This window comes from Culex quinquefasciatus, chromosome 3 (assembly GCF_015732765.1).
Source record: "Culex quinquefasciatus strain JHB chromosome 3, VPISU_Cqui_1.0_pri_paternal, whole genome shotgun sequence".
Classification (NCBI taxonomy): Eukaryota; Metazoa; Arthropoda; class Insecta; order Diptera; family Culicidae; genus Culex; species Culex quinquefasciatus.
This window is the reverse complement of record NC_051863.1, coordinates 16,646,458-16,673,241: the sequence shown is the minus strand read 5'-3', so window position 1 is coordinate 16,673,241 and position 26,784 is coordinate 16,646,458. Positions and strand designations below refer to the sequence as shown.

Genomic DNA, 26,784 nt, shown 5'->3' with positions numbered 1-26,784 from the left:
TTAAAAAGTTGTCTCTTTTTTTTATTATTGGTCTAAAGAAGAAAAATTGTGAGCCGTCGTGAAGCAAATATAGCACAATGAATAGAATAAAAGTAATGAAAAAAAAAATAAACCTTGAATGTGATTCCCCAGATGAGATTTATTGTTCGTGTTTTTTTGTTTGTTTGTTTTTTTTCGGATCGAGATTTAAGAGTGTTTAGAAATTGTTGGATTGTTAACAAAAGAGAAATATGAATGGAAGGCAGTGCAGATACGTATTTCATCTGTTATAGTTGAAATTTATTTAAAAAATTCGTTACACTGTAAGTGATATTATTTAGACAAATATATAGTTTTATTTTATCGCAAAAATATATTTTAACTCTGATTTATATATGTTTTCCTTTGTAATGCCTTAAATGTTAAAACACTTTGGATACATTTTACTTCCGCGTCGAACCGCGGATAGCAGAAAAAAATCAAGTTGTAATTTGTAAATCGTGTCTAATTATTACGTTTTCCTTCGCAGATTTTGCATGTAGTTAAATATTTGTAATAGATTAAAATTCTTCCTGTAATCGATTATACGTTTCTAGTTTAATAAAGAAAAAATCAATGTCGCAAAAAAATCATCAATAAATGTTTGAAAAGTCGAACAATTCCAAAAAAAAAGCGATTTTAACTTTTTTTTTTTAAATGTCACAATACCCTTTAGTTTATTTTCTATTTTCAACCTAAAACACAAAAACAAAACATTACACGCACATCCAAAAACACTAAGATTTCACCAAAACCTAAAAACCAAACTCAGAGTTACTCAGGAATGAGACTCGGGACCCCATGTCAGATGTGGGTGCATTTCATTCAGAATTGGGTACTAAAGCCCTATCTCAATTTTTATGTACAACGGTAAAAAACAAGATTAAAAACCATTTCTGATCACTTTTTTTCATTTTAATGCAATCTTTTTTTTTTTTTTTTTTTGACAAGACAACATTTTTTCGATGGATCAACTATGGTCCCCTTTGAACGAGCTGTCAAGTAGGAGCTTTTCTGTCAAGAAGGACCGCGAGGTTAATTTTTCAAAATTGATTTAAAAATCCATTTTAAATACTTTGTGGGCGTACAAAGGGTCATTGTACTCAGAAAAATAAGCTCTATCGCTGTAAACAATAATGTCAGCAATCTAAGCTTCATTTTAGGACCCAATTAACCGAAAACAACCCATTCTTGAGAAAACATGGTATAGACAAAAAATGAACTATTTTGGATGGAAAAAACGGATTCAAAACGATCAAAATGACCGAAATGGCCGAAATTACCAAAATGATCAAAATGGCCGAAATGACCGAAATAACCAAAATGACCGAATTGAACGAAATGGCCGAAATGACCAAAATGATCAAAATGGCCGAAATTACCGAAATTACCAAAATGACCAAAATGTTCAAAATGGCCGAAATTACCAAAATGACCGAAATGACCAAAATGTTCAAAATGACCGGAATGACCGAAATGACCAAAATGATCAAGATGGCCGAAATTACCGAAATGACCGAAATGACCAAAATGTTCAAAAAGACCGGAATGACCAAAATGACCGAAACGACCAAAATTACCGAAATGACCAAAATTACCGAAATGACCAAAATGATCAATGTGACCAAAATGATCAAAATGTTCAAAATGACCAAAATGATCAAAATGACCAAAATGACCGAAATGACTAAAATGTTCAAAATGGCCGATATGATCAAAATGATCAAAGTGACCAAAGTGACCAAAATGAACAAAAATGACCAAATTGACAAAAATGTCAAAAATTACAAAAATTACCAAAATGACCAAAATTACCAAAATGACCAAATTGGCAAAAATGTCAAAAATGACCAAAATGATCTAAAATCCCAAAATAACCGAAATGACGAAATTGACCAATATGACCAAATTGGCAAAATGACCGAAATGACCGAAATGATCAAATTGGCCAAAATGACTAAAATGATCCAAATGACCAAATTTACAAAATGATTAAAATGATCAGAATGAAAATAAATAATCAAAATGATGAAACTTATCAAAATGACAAAAATGATCAAATTGACCAAAATGACCAAAATGTTCAAAATGACCGAAATGACGAAATTGGCAAAATGACAAAAGTGACAAAAATGACAAAAATGACCAAAATGAACAAAATGCCCAAAATTACCGAAATGACGAAATTGACCAAAATGACCAAAATGATCAAAATGACCAAAATGATCAAAAAGACCAAATTTACAAAATGATTAAAATGATCAGAATGCAAATAAATAATCAAAATGATGAAACTTATCAAAATGACCAAAATGATCAAAATGACCGAAATGACCGAAATGACCAAAATGACCGAAATGACCGAAATGACCAAAATGACCAAAATGTCCAAAATGGCCGAAATGACCGAAATGACCGAAATGATCAAATTGGCCAAAATGACCATAATGATCAAATTGACCGAAATGACCAAAAAGAACGGAATGACCAAAATGACCGAAATGACCAAAATAGCCGAAATGACCAAAATGACCAAAATGTTCAAAATGACCGAAATGACCGAAATAGCCGAAATGACCAAAATGACCAAAATGTTCAAAATGACCGAAATGACCGAAATAGCCGAAATGACCTAAATTACCAAAATCACCGAAATAGTCGAAATGACCAAAATGACCGAAATGGCCAAAGTGACTGAAATAACCAAAATGACCGAATTGACCGAAATGACCAAAATGATCAAAATGACCAAAATTATCAAATTGGCCAAAATGATCAAATTGGCCAAAATGACCAAAATGATCAAAATGACCGAAATGACCAAAATGACCGAAATGACCGAAATGACCAAAATGACCAAAATGACCAAAATGACCAAAATGTTCAAAATGACCGAAATGACCGAAATGATCAAATTGGCCAAAATGACCAAAATGATCAAAATGACCGAAATAACCAAAATGACCGAAATTACCATAATGATCAAATTGACCGAAATGACCAAAAAGAACGGAATGACCAAAATGACCGAAATGACCAAAATAGCCGAAATGACCAAAATGACCAAAATGTTCAAAATGACCGAAATGACCGAAATAGCCGAAATGACCTAAATTACCAAAATCACCGAAATAGTCGAAATGACCAAAATGACCGAAATGGTCAAAGTGACTGAAATAACCAAAATGACCGAATTGACCGAAATGACCAAAATGATCAAAATGACCAAAATTATCAAATTGGCCAAAATGATCAAATTGGCCAAAATGACCAAAATGATCAAAATGACCGAAATGACCAAAATGACCAAAATGACCGAAATGACCAAAATGACCAAAATGACCAAAATGACCAAAATGTTCAAAATGATCAAAATGACCGAAATGACCGAAATAGCCGAAATAGCCGAAATGACCGAAATAACCAAAATCACCGAAATAGTCGAAATGACCAAAATGACCGAAATGGCCAAAATGACTGAAATAACCAAAATGACCAAAATGATCTAAAATCCCAAAATAACCGAAATGACGAAATTGACCAATATGACCAAATTGGCAAAATGACCGAAATGACCGAAATGATCAAATTGGCCAAAATGACCAAAATGATCAAAATGACCGAAATAACCAAAATGACCGAAATGACCGAAATGACCGAAATGACCAAAATGACCAAAATAGCCGAAATGACCAAAATGACCAAAATGTTCAAAATGACCGAAATGACCGAAATAGCCGAAATGACCTAAATTACCAAAATCACCGAAATAGTCGAAATGACCAAAATGACCGAAATGGCCAAAGTGACTGAAATAACCAAAATGACCGAATTGACCGAAATGACCAAAATGATCAAAATGACCAAAATTATCAAATTGGCCAAAATGATCAAATTGGCCAAAATGACCAAAATGATCAAAATGACCGAAATGACCAAAATGACCGAAATGACCAAAATGACCAAAATGACCAAAATGTTCAAAATGATCAAAATGACCGAAATGACCGAAATAGCCGAAATAGCCGAAATGACCGAAATAACCAAAATCACCGAAATAGTCGAAATGACCAAAATGACCGAAATGGCCAAAATGACTGAAATAACCAAAATGACCAAAATGATCTAAAATCCCAAAATAACCGAAATGACGAAATTGACCAATATGACCAAATTGGCAAAATGACCGAAATGACCGAAATGATCAAATTGGCCAAAATGACTAAAATGATCCAAATGACCAAATTTACAAAATGATTAAAATGATCAGAATGAAAATAAATAATTAAAATGATGAAACTTATCAAAATGACAAAAATGATCAAATTGACCAAAATGACCAAAATGTTCAAAATGACCGAAATGACGAAATTGACCAATATGACCAAATTGGCAAGATGACAAAAGTGACAAAAATGACAAAAATGACCAAAATGAACAAAATGCCCAAAATTACCGAAATGACGAAATTGACCAAAATGACCAAAATGATCAAAATGACCGAAATGACCGAAATGACCAAAATGACCAAAATGTTCAAAATGACCGAAATAGCCGAAATAGCCGAAATAGCCGAAATGACTGAAATAACCAAAATCACCGAAATAGTCGAAATGACCAAAATGACCGAAATGGCCAAAGTGACTGAAATAACCAAAATGACCGAATTGACCGAAATGACCAAAATGACCAAAATGACCGAAATGACCGAAATAGCCGAAATAGCCGAAATGACCGAAATAACCAAAATCACCGAAATAGTCGAAATGACCAAAATGACCGAAATGGCCAAAATGACTGAAATAACCAAAATGACCAAAATGATCTAAAATCCCAAAATAACCGAAATGACGAAATTGACCAATATGACCAAATTGGCAAAATGACCGAAATGACCGAAATGATCAAATTGGCCAAAATGACCAAAATGATCAAAATGACCGAAATAACCAAAATGACCGAAATGACCGAAATGACCGAAATGACCAAAATGACCAAAATGTTCAAAATGTCAAAAATGATCAAAATGACCGAAATAACCAAAATGACCGAAATGACCGAAATGACCAAAATGACCAGAATGTTCAAAATGACCCAAATGACCGAAATGATCAAATTGGCCAAAATGACTAAAATGATCCAAATGACCAAATTTACAAAATGATTAAAATGATCAGAATGAAAATAAATAATCAAAATGATGAAACTTATCAAAATGACAAAAATGATCAAATTGACCAAAATGACCAAAATGTTCAAAATGACCGAAATGACGAAATTGACCAATATGACCAAATTGGCAAAATGACAAAAGTGACAAAAATGACAAAAATGACCAAAATGAACAAAATGCCCAAAATTACCGAAATGACGAAATTGACCAAAATGACCAAAATGATCAAAATGACCAAAATGATCAAAAAGACCAAATTTACAAAATGATTAAAATGATCAGAATGCAAATAAATAATCAAAATGATGAAACTTATCAAAATGACAAAAATGATCAAATTGGCCAAAATGACCAAAATGATCAAAATGACCGAAATGACCGAAATGACCAAAATGACCGAAATGACCGAGATGACCAAAATGACCAAAATGACCAAAATGTCCAAAATGGCCGAAATGACCGAAATGACCGAAATGATCAAATTGGCCAAAATGACCAAAATGATCAAAATGACCGAAATAACCAAAATGACCGAAATTACCATAATGATCAAATTGACCGAAATGACCAAAAAGAACGGAATGACCAAAATGACCGAAATGACCAAAATAGCCGAAATGACCAAAATGACCAAAATGTTCAAAATGACCGAAATGACCGAAATAGCCGAAATGACCTAAATTACCAAAATCACCGAAATAGTCGAAATGACCAAAATGACCGAAATGGCCAAAGTGACTGAAATAACCAAAATGACCGAATTGACCGAAATGACCAAAATGATCAAAATGACCAAAATTATCAAATTGGCCAAAATGATCAAATTGGCCAAAATGACCAAAATGATCAAAATGACCGAAATGACCAAAATGACCGAAATGACCGAAATGACCAAAATGACCAAAATGACCAAAATGACCAAAATGTTCAAAATGACCAAAATGACCGAAATGATCAAATTGGCCAAAATGACTAAACTGATCAAAATGACCAAATTTACAAAATGATTAAAATGATCAGAATGAAAATAAATAATCAAAATGATGAAACTTATCAAAATGACAAAAATGATCAAATTGACCAAAATGACCAAAATGACCAGAATGACCAAAATGACCAAAATGACCAGAATGACCAAAATGACCAAAATGACCAAATTGGCAAAAATGTCAAAAATGAACAAAATGACCTAAAATTCCAAAATAACCGGAATGACGAAATTGACCAATATGACCAAATTGGCAAAATGACCGAAATAACCAAAATGACCGAAATTACCATAATGATCAAATTGACCGAAATGACCGAAATGACCAAAAAGAACGGAATGACCAAAATGACCGAAATGACCAAAATAGCCGAAATGACCAAAATGACCAAAATGTTCAAAATGACCAAAATGACCGAAATGACCGAAATAGCCGAAATGACCGAAATAACCAAAATCACCGAAATAGTCGAAATGACCAAAATGACCGAAATGGCCAAAATGACTGAAATAACCAAAATGACCGAATTGACCAAAATGACCAAAATGATCAAAATGACCAAAATTATCAAATTTACCGAAATGACCAAAATGACCTAAATGTTCAAAATGACCAAAATGACCGAAATGACCGAAATTATCAAATTGGCCAAAATGACCAAAATGACCAAAATGACCAAAATGACCAAAATAACCAAAATGACCAAAATGACCAAAAGGACCAAAATGACCAAAAGGACCAAAATGACCAAAATGACAAAAATGACAAAAATGACAAAAATGACAAAAATGACAAAAAGGACAAAAATTACCAAAATAACCAAAATGCCTAAATTCCCAAATACCCAAAATGACCAAAATGAGCTGTGAACCTTTTTTTAAACTTTGAACATAAAAATTTGCATCAGTACTAAAAATAAACTTCCTGTTTGAGAAAATGCCTATTTAGAAAGATGTTAAAAGTTACATAAAATGATTTGAACGAATTGATAGATGAATGATGGTGGAATCCAAACTCACCACTGTTTCATAAGCCTGAAACTAGGCAACCAAATGATGAGATACACAACGTGCTGCATAACGAAAGGCGCATAGATTTGAATTAACTTTAATAATTTCTTTCATTCCTTATTTAATTGAGTTAGTAGTAAATAAAAAAAAAACGCACGCAATTTTCACTTGTATAAGATGAACATATGAATATTTATTACCAAATGTATCCTTCAAAAAATCTCTGCGTACATTTCAAAGGCCTTGAAAAAGGATTTCCCTCAATTTATTCTCTCGATCGAGCCGAATGAGCATGAGCAACAAAGAAAAAAAAATGTACACATCGAGCCTTGTTAAGTGATAAATATAATGCACATCGCGCAGTAAAATAAAGGTTCAGCATAAATGTATCGAATGTGAATTCTTTTTGAGGTGAGAACGCAAACAAGCAAACAATAAAAAACCCGAACGGCACGCTCCTACTCCCTTCGCAGATTGTCCAGCCGAGCTTGCAGGTCCGCGTCGGCGTCCGACACCGGAGAGCCCGCTCCGGAACCACCCGCACCGCCCGCTGCTCCAGCGCCAGCCCCACCACCACCACCGGCCCCGAGGGCGGCCGCCTGCGGAGCTTTGACGCCGCCGGCCACCGACAGCGATCCGGAAGCCTGTGGCAGCCCGGACAGCTGGTCGTTCATCTGCAGGCCCAGCTCGTCCAGCACCTGTGACACGATGGCGTCGGTTTCCTCCTCGTCCCCTTCGTCCTCCATGGCGTCGTCCATCGCGTCGTTAATCATCTCCTCCTTCATGTCCATAATCTCCGACTGCTTCTCGAACTCGTGCAGAATCTTCTGGATCTGGGGCAGGTTCAGCTGGCGGTTCATGTTGGACATGGCCTTCGTGACGCCCTTCATCGCCTCGCCCATCGCGTTCTGCGACTTGAGCGTCTGGATCTTCAACGAGACGGCCTGGATGTTGGCCTTCATCAGCATAAACTTGCGCACGTACCGCCGCGTCCGGACCAGATCCTTCGCCATAATCTTGACCGCGTCCATCTGGTTCTCCTTGGCCAGCTTCTTGATGTCGGCGATGATCTTTTTTTCCTGCTGTTCCATCTTCATCTTTTCACGGTCCAAATCCCGCATCGCCTTGTTCAGCGCCCGCTGGTTCTTGCGCATCATCTCGTCCGGGGTCATTCGCTTGCCGAACAGCCACTCCATTTTTGAATAGTTCTTTCCTAACCTTCCGGGGAATCGACGAAACAGAAACCGCAACCTTGAGTTGTACGACGGAGAAAACTAGACTTTTCGAATGTTTTTCGACTTCTGACTCATCAGCGCCAGTCACAAATTAAATTGCCAAACAAAACATTGACCCTTTCTGACAGCTGCGTGAAAGTTTGTTTTGACAACACAGGCGCGATAGTTGCAGCACCCGCCACCAGGGGCGCTTCGATGAGACAGCAGCTGTCAAATCTCGAGTTGGTGAAATTTGGAATTTTGGCGCGCATTTTCGTTTCGCAAGTGAAAAGTAAACAAGTTGTTGATTCTGTTTGTGAATTTGGCATGAATCGTTTTGTTATTTTGTGAAATTTGTAAGTATTTCATTATATTTTACAGTAATATCACATGTATCGCACTATGCAGTTTTTTGTTGTTATTTTAATAACCAACTATTGTTTGTTTTGGGAAAATGGGAAAAACAAATAAAGAGACCACAGACAAACAGACATATATCCTTAGTACAGGTACAGATCGAAATAGCAAATTCAAAATTCAATTAAAGCAAAGCAACGCTCGAAGCAACGTTAACATGCCGATGTGGATTATTTGTAAACCAAAACAACAACAAATACCTTATGGGACGGATTACGATTGTTTTCGCTCCATAGAAAAACTATTTTTAAATTGTCTGCAATTTCCTGCAAAAAAAGGTGTCCACATGGTTTATGGATGGTCCCTAATCAATATTTTCGAATTCTTTCCTAAAATCATTGTTTTCAAATTGTATATCTCCGGTACCAGGTTTTAAACCATCCTTAACTCCTGCGTAATCTAATCTAATCAAACCTTATCGCAGCCAATCTTGCAAAGGGATCCTGGAGAGTGCCTTAAGTAAGATTACGCCTAGCACTCTTCTTGTCATTTTTTAACATCACTACACTCAAAAAACCTTTCACCACAACGTTGCATGAAAATTCCGGTGGCAGCCAATTTTTGGTCCAAAACAACGTTTTACCTGAGTCATACAACAATCACCATGCATTCATGTCAACTCTTCATGATTTTAATGCCGCATACACTCACAAAACTAAATGTCACGTGAAATTCACGCCTGAAAATTTGGAGGCGTGGCTTGCAATCAGCTGCTTATTGTTTGCATGATAATCATGCAACACCCGCATTGAAACTGGTATGGAGCAGTTCTCTAGGATTTCGGTCATTCGATTTTTTTTGTATTTTTTAATCCGACTGAAACTTTTTTGGTGCCTTCGGTATGCCCAAAGAAGCCATTTTGCATCATTAGTTTGTCCATATAATTTTCCATACAAATTCGGCAGCTGTCCATACAAAAATGATGTATGAAAATTCAAAAATCTGTATCTTTTGAAGGAATTTTTTGATCGATTTGGTGTCTTCGGCAAAGTTGTAGGTATGGATACGGACTACACTGGAAAAAATAATACAAGGTAAAAAAAAATTTGGTGATTTTTTTATTTAACTTTTTATCACTAAAACTTGATTTACAAAAAAACACTATTTTTAATTTTTTTTATTTTTTGATATGTTTTAGAAGGCATAAAATGCCAACTTTTCAGAAATTTCCAGGTTGTGCAACAAATCACTGACCGAGTTATGAATTTTTTAATCAATACTGATTTTTTCAAAAAATCGAAATTTTGGTCGTAAAAATTTTTCAACTTCATTTTTCGATGTAAAATCAAATTTGCAATCAAAAAGTACTTTACTGAAATTTTGATAAAGTGCACCGTTTTCAAGTTATAGCCATATTTAAGTGACTTTTTTGAAAATAGTCGCAGTTTTTCATTTTTTTAAATTAGTGCACATGTTTGCCCAGTTTTGAAAAACATATTTTTGAAAAGCTGAGAAAATTCTCTATATTTTGCTTATTTGGACTTTGTTGATACGACCTTTAGTTGCTGAGATATTGCAATGCAAAGGTTTAAAAACAGGAAAATTGATGTTTTCTAAGTTTCACCCAAACAACCCACCATTTTCTATCGTCAATATCTCAGCAACTAATGGTCCGATTTTCAATGTTAATATATGAAACATTTGTGAAATTTTCCGATCTCTTCGAAAAATATTTTTGGAATTTTCAAATCAAGACTAACATTTCACAAAGGCCAAACATTCAATATTACGCCCTTTTAAAATGTTTGTCTTGATTTGAAAATTCCAAAATATTTTTTCGAAAAGATCGGAAAATTTCACAATTGTTTCATATATTAACATTGAAAATCGGACCATTAGTTGCTGAGATATTGACGATAGAAAATGGTGGGTTGTTTGGGTGAAACTTAGAAAACATCAATTTTCCTGTTTTTAAACCTTTGCATTGCAATATCTCTGCAACTAAAGGTCGTATCAACATAGTCCGAATAAGCAAAATATAGAGAATTTTCTCAGCTTTTCAAAAATATTTTTTTCAAAACTGGGCAAACATGTGCACTAATTTAAAAAAATGAAAAACTGCGACTATTTTCAAAAAGTCACTTAAATATGGCTATAACTTGAAAACGGTGCACTTTATCAAAATTTCAGTAAAGTACTTTTGATTGCAAATTTGATTTTACATCGAAAATGAAGTTGAAAAATTTTACGACCAAAATTTCGATTTTTGAAAAATCAGTATTGATTAAAAATTCATAACTCGGTCAGTGATTTTTGCACAACCTGGAAATTTCTGAAAAGTTGGCATTTTATGTCTTCTAAAACATATCAAAAATAAAAAAATTAAAAATAGTGTTTTTTGTAAATCAAGTTTTAGTGATAAAAGTTAAATAAAAAATCACCAAATTTTTTTACCGTGTATTATTTTTCCAGTGTAGTCCGTATCCATACCTACAACTTTGCCGAAGACACCAAATCGATCAAAAATTCCTTCAAAAGATACAGATTTTTGAATTTTCATACATCATTTTTGTATGGACAGCTGCCGAATTTGTATGGAAAATTATATGGACAAACTAATGATGCAAAATGGCTTCTTTGGGCATACCGAAGGCACCAAAAAAGTTTCAACCGGATTAAAAAATACAAAAATTAAAATTGAAGAAAAAAGACCGATTTCGTAGAGAATTGCTCTATGGAACAAATCCATACACCTTTTCATGCAACATTGTGGTGAAAAATTGGTTGAGGTTGCATGAAATTCCGGTCTGCAAATTTTGTTGAGCTCGGTGACCGGGACTTGGCCAATTTCATTTCAGTTGATTTTTCGTTTTTTGGCTGAACGGACATGGTAGTCGGTTCGCTGCCGTTTTTTTTTGCTGGAGTAAAGATTGCTTGGAGTTTCCGCATTTTGATCTCGGTTTTGATGGTGAGTTTAAAAAGTTCTTAAAAATTGAGCTCAATATTAATTTGCTACTTGGTTCTTTACTTTTTTCAGGTAAAAGAGAAAAAAAGGTTCTATAAGCCGAGACCCAAAGGCAGGGCTGAGCTGTAGGTTAGTCGAGGTTAGTCGTCGACTAACAAATTCTTTACAAAAAATGTCGCCCTCCTTAACAATTTGGCGCCCTCAGCAGGGCCCAAGAGAAACTTTGAATTTGCAAATTTGCCAAGTTGCCGATTTGTGCTGCGCCTTCATGAAAAAGATATAGCGCCCCCTCAGGAGGCCCAAAGGCTTTCGGGAGTTTGCAAAGAAACCGGATGTTGGAGTTAGTCGATCAAACGAGACCATCCCAGAAATTATCAGCAGAAAGAAGCGGCAGAGGTACACTCAAAATAGTTTTCACTACAAAGTTGCATGAATATATATGTGATTTTTTTCCATTCAGTTTATCATGTAAGTTTGACGTGAACTTCCGGTGGTACAAAAATCTGCTGCGTGCCGATATATGATGGCTGCTCACTTTTGCATCAGGTGGCATAAGCATGAACTTCATGTGAGATGTGCATGACATATCATGCATCATCCACATGATCATCACGTGGAGGCTGCATGATTTTTATTGCGGCTTTTTGCTGCTGTTTTCTATTATTAGAATATTTCTTTTTTGTCTTATTAAATTATACGCTGTGGATACTTTGCATAATTTTTATTTTCAAAACAAATAGAACTTTCAATACAAAGTTTCAAAACTAATCACGAATCACACTTAGTTAATACCTAAAACACTTTAAAATCCATCAATCTGCTAAAAAAACACACTTGGGCCAACTGCAGCAACTTCTCGAAGTCGGCGACGTGCAACCGGTCATCGTCCTTTTCACTAAGTCGCGGAGTCCTTCTGCCCAGGGAAGATAGATGTGTGATGAGTGGCGCGGAGCTTTGAGGTGCAGAGAAGGCTTCTGGTCCTTCTTGGTGGAATACTTTGCAGCAGCAGCAGCAGCGGACGGGAGAGACATTTAATGGTGCTTGTCCCGAATGCTTTGTGTCACCCAAGTCCGATGCCTGTCCCGATGGCAACTGGTTGACAGCCGAAAGTTCCAACATTGGCATGTTCTGTTGGATTTTGTCCCCTGGAAATATACACAAGTTAGCAATAAGTTCATTTGAACAAAAAAAAATGCAAAATACTTACCATCCGGTTTTAAAGATAGTGATTCACGAACTTTGCCTTTCAAAGAAAACTCAAACTCACTTCAAACGCACTTCTTGCTAAGTCGAGCGCCGGGAATAAACTGACGACTGACGACTGAAATCCTCGACAACCGAACCAAAAATTTGCAGACAGGAAATTCATGCAACCACCGATGCACCACTCACTCAAACAAATTTTCACCACAATGTTGCATGAAAAGGTGTATGGATTTTTTCCATACCAGTTTCCATGCGTAGGTCGCATGATAATCATGCAAACCAAAACTCAGCTGACTGCAAACCACGCCTCCAAATTTTCAGGCATGGATTTCACGTGGCATTTAGTTGTATTAGTGTGAGCTGTGTGAAAATCAAGCAGATTTGACATGAATGCACTGTGACAGTTGCATGACTCATGCAAAACGATGTTTTCAACCAAAAAATTATTGTCACTGGAATTTTCATGCAATATTGTGGTGAAAGGTTTTTTGAGTGTAGATACGTGCGAGAAGATTGATCATCAAAAAACTGTGTGTTAAAATTTAGTGTGCTGGTTATACAATTGTGAATCGAAAGTGTGTTTCTTGTATTTGTATAAAGTGATAATAAAAATGTTTTATGTTTACGACTTTTTACTTTGTTTTTTTTTTTTTCTTACCAAAAAATAGTAAAGCACCAAATTAATTGAAAACCAACGATTAAGCATGTGAGTTCCGCAAAACATTATTGTAAATATAGCATGAGGCGTCAGGCAGATCTGAAGTGAAGTTCATGCAAACATGACATGATGTGACAGTGATCAGCTCTCAAGATTCTGTGTGCTGGTGTTAGTCATCCACCGGGCTTTCACGTCAATGTTGCATGAAATTCTTTATGGAAAATAATTACATATATTTTCATGCAGCATTGTGGTGAACATTATTTTGAGTGTAGAATGCATTGAAACGTCACAGACGTTAAAGCGGCCAGGCCTACTGCATAAAGTTGTACCGCAGAGAGATGATCCGTTGAAGTGGGTTCAGTTTGAGCACGGAGTGTTCATACAACAACATAATTCTGAATCTATACGAGAGGAAAAAGCGGGGGGACAAAAGACCATACGCTCCAAAAATTGGTTTATTCGTTGGAGGCACCATGCTAAGAAGGTTTGGTACTCCGGACCCTCTGGTATGGGCCATTGTATTTCCACGAATGCCCTTGCTTTATTTGCCGTGGTTATTACGCCCAAACTCGCTTCCATCCCAAAGATTTTTTTTCAGTCCTCTAAAACATAAAAAAAACATGGGCCAAGGATTTCATTTCACCTTCATAAACGGCTTTAGGCCTTTATTGCAAACTAACGCGAGACATTCTCTTCCCCTGAACAGTGTCGTCGTACCATCATGTCTTCAACGACCGCCAAGAGAGTTCGTGTCTGCAACGACAGCTGCGTTACTTTCACCGAAACCAAGGAGTTCAACTTCACATGGACTATCCAGAATTTCCCCACGTGGATGGCGAAATCTGATAACGAAAGATACTCACCTCGTTTTCCGACCACCGAAGAGGAAGATTTGCAGTGGGTTTTATCGTTCAAGTGCGAAAGCTCATCAGATGCATCGTATTGTTCACTTTATCTGAAGTTGAAATTGAAACTTTTGCCTGAAAATAATATCGATGCCATGTATGAGTTCGTGATGATGGACTCTGGGAAGACGATTTTTATGAAGAGGAGCGGTGTCGATAATTTTGGTATGGGAACAAGTTGGGGTTATTCAAACTTCATTAAGAGAGATGAGTTGGAGAATCAAATCGGGCTCGGCAACACGCTCATCATAGCCTGCAAAGTCAACGTTAATGCTGGCATGGTCGACGAAATGATTGAGTCGAGCATCGTTGAGCCTGAAGCGTCCCCCAGCAGCCTGATCGAGGATCTTGGCTCGCTGCTGGAAAGCAAAAAATACGGCGACGTTTCGATCAAAGTCGGAAACCGGAAGATTCTCGCGCACAAAAACATCCTCGCTGCCCGGAGCTCCGTGTTTGCCGCCATGTTCGAGCACAAGATGGAGGAGAAGATCACAAACGTGGTGAGCATCGCCGACATCAAGCTCGTTGTGCTCGAAGAAATGCTGCGTTACATTTACACCGACAAGGTCAACAACTTGGACACGCTGTCCTACCAGCTGTACACCGCCGCCGACAAGTACGACATACCGGCGCTGAGATCGCTCTGTCGAATTGCGATCCTGGGCAATCTGTCGACCGAAAACGTGGCGGAAACGATCATCTGTGCCGACCTGCACAGCGACGGTGAGATGAAATCGCGAGCGATGCAGTTTCTCAGCAGGAACATCAGCGTCGCTCTCGGAGTGACGAAATCGAAGGGCTGGAAGCAGATGGAAGCGACTCATCCGCATTTGGTCACCGAGGCGTTCGAGGCGTTGGCTAGTAACATGTAGTGATGTAAACCTAGGAAAGGATGAACTGATGTTAATCTATCCGAACTGGACAAATTCTTTCGATATTATATGGCTTGACTTGAATCCGTTTAATTCATTGAATTATTAAATCGTTGATTTGTTTTGAAAGTGAAATAAACATGTTGATTTCCCTTATCCTTAAATGTGTTTCCTTTATCGAGTAGGGGAAATTAACCGATTTTAAGCCTAATAAGCGGTCGTGTTTGAATGATGCTGGATAATCTGGAGTGTTCCTTGAAATTATCTAAGACCATGTACACCAACGAGTAGAGCAAGTTACTGTGAACATTTCAGTTTATTTTCACTTTTACTTAAAGTTATTCTATTCCTTTTACAAGCATTTGAAAAAATATTTCCAAAATGTATTCTAATCAAACGAATGCATTGGGCCACGCCCATTTTCCAGCTTCCAGCGCTCTTTTGGTTCTGCTTAGTGCTGCCAAAATTGATGAAATTTTAAGCGAACACTCACGAAAAGTCGCATTTATAGAGAAAATTTCCTGGCATCACTGGCTCACTCCAACAGGCGCTGCTGGTGGTGTTTGTGGCCACCCTTTGTTTTTTATTTGCCTTCGCTTCTCGCTCGGTTTTCTTCAGCCTTCGATTGGAATGGGTCGTCAAAATTGAAACGTCAAAAGGCTTGGCGCGTTTGTTTTTTTTATGGCGCTTGCTAATTATTTACATGTTTCGGGATTATTTTTCAAGTGAGTGGCCAACTTATGTGCAAAAAAAAATACAAGTTGCCGAAAGTTGGGGGCAGTTTTGTATCGAAAGCGCCGTGAAAAAGTAAGCGAAAGTGAAAAGTTGATTTTGGCGATATTCATGAAGCGTTTGACGGTTTCTCGCGTGTGTGTGCCAACAAAATGATGAGAAATGGTCTCGCCAAATAGAAATTATGATCAAAAGTGCATTAAATTAGATCTTTTTGGCCAGTAAGTGGCATACATTTGCGGTGCTGTTGCTGATAAGTTTATAGCCTAAATACTATTTTTGGAGCTTTAAACGAGCATCAAACTCTCCATATGACGAAGATAGCCCAAGTAATCAAATAGCACTAAAACAAGTCAGATTGCAGCACTACAAGCGCTTTACCAGCTGTGGGTTACAGCTAAGTTGTTTTAACATCTGCACCAAATGCGCTTTTACAGCGGATCAACAACCGGTTTTGGACTTTATATTTCTCATTTCCAGCTGGCCTCGACTGTTGTTGATCCAACCCTGCACAAAACGTCAAAAAAATGAGAGAAGCAAAAATGATGCTCTCTCTCCTTCCTCTCTCAGTTCTATTTTCGGTTTGTTTACACACTTCTACGTTACCGACTTAGCTGATTGGTTGGGGAAGTTGATTTTTTTGATTGAATTTGCGTTGTTCAGGATGCGATGCCAGCTGTTGAAGTAGCTGCTGATGATGATTAATTGTGGTTCCTGAGCCTGTGCCTTCACACCTAATTGGGAAATGTTTTGTTGAAGTGATTAAACTTGAGCTCAACCGCATCTGTCAATTACGGCACCATAACAAAAGAGAGCTGTCATTTACGGCACCAAAACAAAGCCAGTACAAAAGAACAGCTGTTCATTACGGAATCAAAACAAAGCAACTGCAACGATACTGATTATTTGTTTTTGTGTAATTTTTTTCGCAATTTTCGTTCAAAAGGTAGTTTATGTTTTAGCAATGATTTTTCTCAATTTATGTTCAAAATAAACTACTAAAGTTGGATCATTTCGAATACATCTGGCCGATAACCTTATTTAAATTTGTTCTTTTATCACATGTAATGTTTGACTTAACTACTGTGTAATTTGACTTTTACTATAGTAATTAAAAATTTATATTATAAAAATCTGGGTGCAGAATAGTGGTCCGCAAAGCGGCCTCAATTTAGAACTGTCAAAGCGGATCCAATTTACTGTTGGAAAAATGATGCCAAGAAGTGGCAAGTATTGTAATCGATCTATATTTTTTTTTTGTCAGGAATGAAAGGGTCGAGGGCATCGAGCTTTTGAGGTATTCAAAGTCAACAAATCTCAAGAAAAGGGTTGAAATCGAGATTGGCAAAATTCGTCGCTAACATTTCAATAAGCGCTATGTCTCACGCATAACCTATGTTTACGAATGTTTTACGACGAATTATCAGTAACTAATGGCACCTGCCAAATAACAATGAATAATCATAATCCTGTATTATCACTGCGCTTCAAAGATACATAATCTCGTAACTTCCATTCGGTTGCTCTTCTGATTCACAAAATTCCTCACACTTCTAACGCAATTTTTCGTCGGGTTGAAAACAAAGAAGGACTATTTTGGCCACCCATCGTTTAGTCTACAAACAAAAAAGCGCAAAGAACTTATTTTTTCAGCGAAAACACTTCAATATTATCAGATACAAAATGTTTCAAATCGAGTCACTTCAGCAGCAAAAAATATGTCACGCTCGAGCTTGAACATAACCTTCTACTTTGTTTATGTTTACAGCTGTAGTGCAGTTGTATTAACACTCAAACGTTCGGGTAGTCATTTGACCCCTACTTTTTTTTTCTAAAAAATCTTATAACTTTTGGTAGAATTGATCAAATTGGATGCTTCCGGTTGCAAAAGATCCAGATTTGTCTATATTTTAAACTGTCAGATGGGGGACACATATGGTCCATTTCTACCGGAGATATTCCGGATTCCGTTGGGGTACCTCGGCCCTCCCATATGGGTATTTGGCCAATATAACAAAATCATTTCGATAGAACAATGTCGGAAATGATACAAAACTTCAAGGGATCATCCTAATACATCATTCTGTAAAAATAATTGACATAGTTAAGTCCTACGGGGCACCGGAGCCGGTTCCATTTGGCCACCAATTGACATCAGCTCAGTGCAGCGTTTCCGGATGGAACCAGTTCCGGTGCCCCAATGGTCGGGACTATGGGAGGGCCGCAGGTACCCCAACGGAATCCGGAATATCTCTGGTAAAATTTGACCATATTTGTCCCCCATCTGACAGTTTAAAACATAGACAAAATTGGATCTTTTGCAACTGAAAGCATCCAATTTGGTCAATTCTACCAAAAGTTATAAGATTTTTAAGAAAAAAAAGTAGGGGTCAAATGACTACCCGAGCGTTTGAGTGTTAATGAGGAGCCGTTGGGATCATTCGGAAATCACGTTACGCATTCTGTCTTTTCAGCACCCAGATAAAAATAATGAAATAAATAAAAAATATTTTTGTTTTTACTGCGCGCAGCTTCCAAACAATATCAATGTCAACCCCCTGGTTAAATCTTTTGCCCTAATGTCTGAACCACCCTGTAGATATGATTTCAAAACTCGCCACCAGCAGCGCTGTAAACTCACCACACAGTGACGGCCTCGCCTCTCGGGTCACCTCACCTCTTTTGACAGTTCAAAGGTTGTTTATACGTTTCGGTTTTGATTTGTGAGATCAAAACACCGTTTGATACATATTTCAATTTTATTCAGAATAATCCGCAATTTCGGCGCAATATACCACCGTAATCATCTCCAACGATGTCTCTCGCCATGAAGAGGCCCCTTCCCGAACCGACCCAAACGATTCAGGTGAGAATCCCCCGAAAAATGTAAAACCTTCCGGTTTGTTTACGTTAAACCTTGCCCCGCTCACATTCCCAGCAGGACCCGGCCGCGGTCGTCCCGCTGCTCGGCGCCAGCACCAGCGCCCGCATCTACAAGCGCATCCGGCTGACCGCGCGCAAGAGCACCGGCGCTCCGCCCTCGATCCTCGCCTACGTGAACCTGCTGGAGGACACGGCGGGGAACAGCAACGACGCGCTGCAGGTGCTGATCAAGATCTCGGACGCGATGCTGTTCGACGAGAGCGAGTTCCCGGAGGCGATCCGCAAGCTGGTGGAGCACTTTCGGCGCGAGCCCGAGTCGGCGGTGCGGGTGAAGACGCTGTCGCTGTTTGGGGATTTGGCGGCGGAGACGGGGATCGACTGTGGGGCGTTGATTGACGAGGTGATTGGGCTGCTGAAGGGGGAGACGAGTGCGAAGGTCGTGTCGCAGGGACTGTACGCGTTGGAGCGGATTGGGCGGGCGTGTGTGCTGCCGTCGGTGGCTTGCACGAACAAGATGGTGTTTTTTGCCAAGAGTAAGCTGTTTTCGCCGAGTCATAACGTGCAGAGGCATGCGATTTTGCTGCTGGGAAGGTTCGTGCTGGTTTCGGACGCAGAGAAGGAGAGTTTGGAGCTGATTGGGAAGTATACGGATTCGGCGGACGCTCGGGTTAGGGCGCAGGCCATCCGGTCGATGTTGACGCTGGGGGAGCGCGGAGTTAATCTGCCGGCGTCGATGTACGCGAGGGCTTGCGGGTCGTTGAGCGATGATTACGAGTGCGTCCGGAAGGAGGCGTTGCAGCTGGTATTTCAGTTGGGGGTGCGCCATCCGGAGCATTTGGTTAAGGTGAGCAAGGATTCGGACCAGGAGGTGCGGTTGATTGACGACGCGTTTGGGCGGATTTGCAACGCCATTTGTGACTTGTCGATGCACATCCGGACGCTGGCGGCGGAGCTGCTCGGGGGGATGACGATGGTGAGTGACGAGTTTCTGCACCAGACGCTGGACAAGAAGCTGATGAGCAACATGCGGAGGAAGAAGAGCTTGCACGAGCGGAACGCGGAACACTTTACCAGTGGGGAGTGGTCCAGCGGCAAGAAGTGGGCGGATGACGCGCCGAAGGAGTTGGTCAACGCGGAAGCGGTTTCGCTGATGGCTTCCGGGGCGTGTGGAGCGCTGGTTCAGGGCTTGGAGGACGAGTTCCTGGAGGTTAGGACGGCTTCGGTGAACTCGATGTGCAAGTTGGCGTTGAAGAACCCGCCGTTTGCCGTAACTTCACTTGATTTTTTGGTGGACATGTTCAACGACGAGATCGAGGAGGTTCGTCTGAGGGCCATTTACAGTTTGACCGCAATTTCCAAGCACATCATCTTGAGGGAAGACCAGCTCGAGACGATGCTGAGTTCGCTGGAAGATTACTCGGTTGAAGTTCGCGAGGGATTGCACCTGATGTTGGGCGCTTGCAAAGTGTCCACCAAAGCCTGTCTCTCGCTGGTGGTTCAGAAGGTGTTGGACGTACTCCTGAAATATCCGGAAGATCGTCTCTCAACCTTCGGCTGCATGCAGCGCGTCGGCCAGAAACATCCGGAGATTTGTATGTCCCTCACGCCGCAACTCCTTCAAGATCATCCCTTCTTCGACAGCGCCGAACGTGACGTCGAAGATCCGTCCTACATCTGCGTCCTGATCATGCTGTTCAACGCGGCTCAACACCTGCCGCCGATGCTCAGTCTCTTCCCGGAAACCATCGTGCGGCATTACGCGTATCTCCGAGACACCATGCCCAACCTGGTCCCCCACCTAAACCTGGGCGGACAACCCGCAAAACTCGCCCTGACCACCTCAACCGGATCGCGACAATTCTTGGAGACCCTCCTGAACAACATCCAATCCGCATACTCCGCCCCGCAAGCCCGCCAAGCCCTGCTCAAAGCAGCCCAGGAAAACCTCGATCGTCTCGCCGAAATCGACCCGTCCTTCTCCGGAACCGCCAACTTCACCGCAGTCTTCTTCGGCACCCAACTGCTCATGGAGCAGCTGCAGGTGGCCACCACCGGACAACCCACCAAGGCACCCCTCAAGGACTGCCTCGCCCAACTCATCCGCAAATGTCTCAAGCTGCAAAATCTCTTCTCCAGTCTCACCCTCGAGGATCAACTGCTCGTCAAGCAGATGTGTCTCCGCGCCAGCGCCCTCAACCTGGTCCTCGTCGTAAAAGATCGCTCCCAAAGCGCCCTCGCCCCCTGCCAACTTCTGCTCCACATCGCATCCGACGCCAGCAACTTCCTGCAGGAAAACAGCGCCCTCGTCGCGGACTCCTTCACCAGCGCCATCCTGACCAAGCTGGCCGCCGTCGGCGACCCACGACCCGGTCGCGTCTTCCGCGAGATCCTCCCCGTCGTGCAAGCCGCCGCCCCCGTCGTCATCCCGAAAATCAACACCAACGTAAGTTTGCCCAAAAAACAACCTTCAAACAATCATCTAATCCCAAAAAAACAACCTTCCCCCCCCGCAGATCAAAATGTGCAAAGCGCACATCCTCGAACCGTCGGAATCCTCCGGTAGCACCGACAACGTCGTCAAAGTGACCGCCGGCCTCATCGCCTCGGTCCCGTTCGTAGCCGAGCTGGAGAACCTCCAGGAGTCCCAGCGGCAAAACCTCCGCCTCAAAATAAAATATCCCGATCAGAACGTGCACGTGATCGTGCCCCGGCGGCGTGACCTTAAAAAAATCATGACCGAGCAGGGCGAGAGTGAGTCCCACTGGAGGTTGCGCACGACGGTGCTGCTGTCGCACGGCGTCTGGACCGAGGCGTCCCCCGTGGATATTGGCATCTGTTTGGCGGTGCGGCCCAACACCGATCTGGAGCTGTGCAAGCCGGTCAAGGTGCAGTTTGCGCCAAAGCCGGTCAAGAGGGGGATTTGAGGGGGGGTTGGTGTAATATGATTCGATTAATGGCAGTACAATAAATGTATCAAAATTTACTTCTCAGTTTTTTTTTTATTCTAAAGAAAGACATTTCGTTCGTTTGAAAGCCAAATATAACGCCTAACGGTAGGCAAGCTGTTTAAGCGTTGATTCCAGTGCTCGATTATAGATGGCAGTAATTTACCACAGTTGACTGGCGCACACCACGCGAGTGCATGGCTTTCTTTTGATATACAGCCTTGACGCGAGTGATTCCGACTTGCGCCCAAAGATGGCACTTCTGAAGCTTTCTTGTCGCATAGCCGCAAATCAAAAAGGGCTTTTATGCTCCATTTTGATGGCGTTAAAAGTATTTCCAGGGCCAAACTTCAAGCAAACTAAACTCGTAGCACTAAAGATTAGAATTACGCAAAAAGCGTAGCCGAGAACAAATTAGGCTGGTACACATTTTATTTCAAGTTGTTGTCACTTCTCCCTTCAAAGTCGGCCCGAAAAATCAGGGAGCAAACAACATATTTTTTTTATAAAAACATCAAAATTTCAACGTTGATTGAAGTGTTTGGGCTTTAATTTTTTTGAAAATGTTCGATGTTTAGTATCTCACAATTTTTTTCCGCTAAAATTTTTGTTTTCATCAAATTTTAAATTAAAAAACCTTACTTAATCCACCTTAAGGTGGTTGGTGCCTTCCTCGCATTCATGTTGTATTTTAGGTTGTATTTACAAATTAATGACAGCCACAATTGTTTTCTAATGTTGGTGCTACTGCGCGATTTCGACAATTCGGATGTTCACCATTCGAACGCCATCTTCGCTTGAAAACCTGGGCAGGAGAAACTTCACTTTTCTTGTTTTATGTTTTTTTGTTTTATTTTTAGTATTTTAATTTGCATTTATCTTATTTAGTTTATGTTTGTTTTTGGTAGTTTTTGGCCTATTCTACCATCTCCTATCGATTTTTTTCATGTTTTTACAGACACTTTTTCAATTTTTTACTTGTTTTTCACAATTTCTGCTATAGAATGGAACCATTATCATTTAAATTGTTAGAAAATGCGTAGAGGCACTAGAAAAATTACTGCATACTGAGCAGTTCTCTACGGAATCGGTCTTTTTTCTTTAATTTTAATTTTTGTATTTTTTAATCCGGCTGAAACTTTTTTGGTGCCTTCGGTATGCCCAAAGAAGCCATTTTGCATCATTAGTTTGTCCATATAATTTTCCATACAAATTTGGCAGCTGTCCATACAAAAATGATATGTGAAAATTCAAAAATCTGTATCTTTTGAAGGAATTTTTTGATCGATTTGGTGTCTTCGGCAAAGTTGTAGGTATGGATATGGACTACACTGAAAAAAAATGATACACGGTAAAAAAAATTTGGTGATTTTTAATTTAACTTTTTGTCACTAAAACTTGATTTGCAAAAAAACACTATTTTTAATTTTTTTCATTTTTTGATATGTTTTAGAGGACATAAAATGCCAACTTTTCAGAAATTTCCAGAATGGGCAAAAAATCTTTGACCGAGTTATGATTTTTGAATCAATACAGATTTTAAAAAAATCGAAATATTGGTCGCAAATTTTTCAACTTCATTTTCGATGTAAAATCGAATTTGCAATCAAAAGTACTTTAGTGAAATTTTGATAAAGTGTACCGTTTTTAAGTTATAGCCATATTTAAGTAACTTTTTGAAAATAGTCGCAGTTTTCATTTTTAAAAATAGTGCCCATGTTTGCCCACTTTTGGAAAAAATATTTTTGGAAAGTTGAGAAAATTCTCTATATTTTGCTTTTTCGGACTTTGTTGATACGACCCTTAGTTGCTGAGATATTGCCATGCAAAGGTTAAAAAACATGAAAATTGATGTTTTCTAAGTACCACCCAAACAACCCACCATTTTCTAATGTCGATATCTCAGCAACTATAGGTCCGATTTTCAATGTTAATATATGAAACATTCGTGAAATTTTCCGATCTTTTCGAAAAAAATACTTTCAAAAATTTTAAATCAAGACTAACATTTCAAATGGGCGTAATATTGAATGTTTGGCCTGTTTGAAATGTTAGTCTTGATTTTGAATTTTTGAAAATATTTTTTCGAAAAGATCGGAAAATTTCACAAATGTTTCATATATTAACATTGTGAATCGGACCTATAGTTGCTGAGATATCGACATTAGAAAATAGTGGGTTGTTTGGGTGAGACTTAGAAAACATCAATTTTCATGTTTTTAACCTTTGCATGGCAATATCTCAGCAACTAAGGGTCGTATCAACAAAGTCCGAAGAAGCAAAATATAGAGAATTTTCTCAGCTTTTCAAAAATATTTTTTTCAATAGTGGGCAAACATGGGCACTATTTTTAAAAAATGAAAAACTGCGACTATTTTCAAAAAAGTTACCTAAAAGGTTATAACTTGAAAATGGTGCACTTTTTCAAAAATTCACTAAAGTACTTTTGATTGCAAATTCGATTTTACATCGGAAAATGAAGTTGAAAAATTTTGCGACCAATATTTCGATTTTTGAAAAATCTGTATTGATTCAAAAATCATAACTCGGTCAAAGATTTTTGCCCATTCTGGAAATTTCTGAAAAGTTGGCATTTTATGTCCTCTAAAACATATCAAAAATGAAAAAATTAAAAATAGTGTTTTTGCAAATCAAGTTTTAGTGACAAAAGTTAAATTAAAAATCACCAATTTTTTTATCGTGTATCAATTTTTTCAGTGTAGTCCATATTTATACCTACAACTTTGCCGAAGACACCAAATCGATCAAAATTCCTTCAAAAGATACAGATTTTGAATATCATTTTTGTATGGACAGCTGCCAAATTTGTATGGAAAATTATATGGACAAACTAATGATGCAAAATGGCTTCTTTGGGCATACCGAAGGCACCAAAAAAGTTTCAGCCGGATTAAAAAATACAAAAAAAAATCGAATGACCGAAATCTCAGAGAATTGCTCTACTTCTTTTTACTTAAAATATAGGAAATACTAGTGAAAATACACAGCCAAAAATGACCACTAAAAAATGACATTTTTAAAAACATAGGAGCAATTCTCTACCAAAACCGGAAATGGATTTTATTTGTATTTTTTTATTTGGCTCAAACTTTGTGGGGGCCTTCCCTATGACCAAATAAGCTATTTTGTGTCATTGGTTCACCCATACAAGTCTCCATACAATTTTGGCAGCTGTCCATACAAAAATGGTATGTAAATATTCAAACAGCTGTAACTTTTGAGTGAATTTTCTGATCAATTTGGTGTCTTCGGCAAAGTTGTAGGTATTGTTGAGGACTTTTGAGAAAAAAATAGGTACACGGAAAAAAAATGCAGATTTTTTTATCAACTTTTTTTTCACTAAAACTCAATTTCCCAAAATACGTATTTTTTGATTTTCGAGATTTTTTTATATGTTTTAGAGGACAAAAATCCGCAACTTTTGAGCCATAGAGAAACATGGTCAAAAAATCTGCCGCCGAGTTATGATTTTTTTTAAAAATAGGGATTTTTGGAAAAGAAATCGAAGTTTCATGCAAAAACAAGTTTGACATTATTTTTTAATTCAAAATTGAATTTGCAATCGAAAAATACTTTACAGATTTTTTGATAAAGGGCTCCGTTTTCAAGGTATAGCCACCAAAAGTTTGATTTTAGCGAAATATTTGCAGTTTTTCAATTTTTAAAAATAGTGACCATGAGTGACCATTTCTAAAAATATATTTTTTGAAAAGTTCAGAAAATTAGCTATAAAATTGTCTAAGAGATATTAAAGATTGGACCTCGGGTTGCTGAGATAGAGCCGCTTTAAGAAAAAGAATCACGAAAATTGAAGTTTTCTTAATATCGCCAAAACAACCCACCATTTTCTAATGACCATATCTCAGCAGCTAATGGTCCGATTTTCAATGTTAAAACATGAAAAATTCGTGAAATTTTCCGATCTTTTCGAAAAAAATATCTTGAAATTTTTAAATCAAGACTAGCAATTTAAATGGGCATAATATTCAATGTTTGGCCCTTTTAGAATGTTAGTCTTGATTTAAAAAAAATTAAAATATTTTTTTCGAAAAGATCGGAAAATTTTACGAATGTTTCATATTTCAACATTGAAAATCGGACCATTAGTAGCTGAGATATCGTCGTTAATTTCTTTATGGCAGACTTGATTTTTCAGTCTCGAAAATATTTTTACGGAAAGCTTGTCCAATTTCCCATAAGTGAAAATTGCCTAAAACCATCAAAAAACCTATTTTTTTCAACATTTTTATTTTTAAACCCGCTGTAATTTCACAAGGATTGGACTTAGGACAATGGTCAATATGGAGACTTTTATGTAAAATTGTCTGGAGAATCGACTCTAGTGTTCGGTTTTTGAAAATTTTGATGTTTAGAGCACTTAAAAAAACAGTTTCAGTAAATGATTTTTGTATTTTTTAAGGAGAGTTGCTCCCTCCATCCTGCATTTTTCGTGAGTCTTTTTTTAACATCTTAGGCTACATTCACAAAAATTTTGAACGAAAAAGAATCGTAAGCTCACCTTCAAATTTGACTTTTAAACTTAAAAATCAAAAAATCTCATGAAAGTGGAGTGTTTTTGTCTTTCAGTGTATTTTTTTCGGAAAGCCCGTCAAATTTCCAACAAGTTTGTCTTTGACCACTTTTTTTTGAAACGATGCAACGGCTTTGAGATACAGCAATATTTAAATTACGAAAAAAATAAATATTTAAAACACTTACGCCCTTCTTATATGTCATTATCGAGTGAACTTGGGCTCCATATAAACAAAAATGACTTATACAGTATGGCCCATAAAAAAATGCGACATTGTTATTAGGTGTAAATCGGGACTA

General features: G+C 38.3%; 3 protein-coding genes and 1 long non-coding RNA gene across 5 annotated transcripts; 2 read left to right on the top strand and 2 right to left on the bottom strand.

The window, feature by feature from the left end:
• Nucleotides 1-7,351: 7,351 nt before the first annotated feature.
• Nucleotides 7,352-8,558, bottom strand: LOC6048761 (charged multivesicular body protein 2a). The gene has a single exon (XM_038265339.1). It carries the CDS (start codon nt 8,384-8,386, stop codon nt 7,649-7,651), a length of 738 nt encoding a protein of 245 aa, XP_038121267.1. The 5' UTR covers nt 8,387-8,558; the 3' UTR covers nt 7,352-7,648.
• A 168-nt stretch (nt 8,559-8,726) lies between these two features.
• Nucleotides 8,727-15,448, top strand: LOC6048760 (speckle-type POZ protein-like A). The gene is made up of 2 exons (XM_038265808.1): nt 8,727-8,760; nt 14,300-15,448. Exon 2 carries the CDS (start codon nt 14,315-14,317, stop codon nt 15,368-15,370), a length of 1,056 nt encoding a protein of 351 aa, XP_038121736.1. The 5' UTR covers nt 8,727-8,760; nt 14,300-14,314; the 3' UTR covers nt 15,371-15,448.
• On the bottom strand, nt 12,437-13,517 carry LOC119770600. Its single transcript, XR_005278907.1, has 2 exons — nt 12,934-13,517; nt 12,437-12,871 (listed from the first exon to the last, which is right to left on the bottom strand). It is a non-coding gene; the product is annotated as an uncharacterized LOC119770600 (long non-coding RNA).
• A 3,355-nt stretch (nt 15,449-18,803) lies between the features above and the next one.
• Nucleotides 18,804-21,968, top strand: LOC6048759 (integrator complex subunit 4). Of its 2 annotated transcripts, none has more exons than XM_001865599.2 (3): nt 18,804-18,968; nt 19,041-21,428; nt 21,499-21,968. In XM_001865599.2, exons 1-3 carry the CDS (start codon nt 18,918-18,920, stop codon nt 21,907-21,909), a joined length of 2,850 nt encoding a protein of 949 aa, XP_001865634.2. In that variant the 5' UTR covers nt 18,804-18,917; the 3' UTR covers nt 21,910-21,968. The 2 variants fall into 2 exon arrangements, with proteins under 2 accessions (XP_001865634.2, XP_038119588.1); XM_038263660.1 differs by having other exon boundaries at nt 19,044-21,428; nt 21,499-21,909.
• Nucleotides 21,969-26,784: the final 4,816 nt, after the last annotated feature.

Bases quoted from the DNA above. Each gene is read 5' to 3' on its own strand.
- LOC6048760 (XM_038265808.1), top strand. From the start codon at position 14,315: ATGTCTTCAACGACCGCCAAGAGAGTTCGTGTCTGCAACGACAGCTGC.
- LOC6048761 (XM_038265339.1), bottom strand. From the start codon at position 8,386: ATGGAGTGGCTGTTCGGCAAGCGAATGACCCCGGACGAGATGATGCGC.
- LOC6048759 (XM_001865599.2), top strand. From the start codon at position 18,918: ATGTCTCTCGCCATGAAGAGGCCCCTTCCCGAACCGACCCAAACGATT. The intron at 18,969-19,040 runs GTGAGAATCCCC...TCACATTCCCAG, and splicing joins AACCGACCCAAACGATTCAG to CAGGACCCGGCCGCGGTCGT. The intron at 21,429-21,498 runs GTAAGTTTGCCC...CCCCCCCCGCAG, and splicing joins TCCCGAAAATCAACACCAAC to ATCAAAATGTGCAAAGCGCA.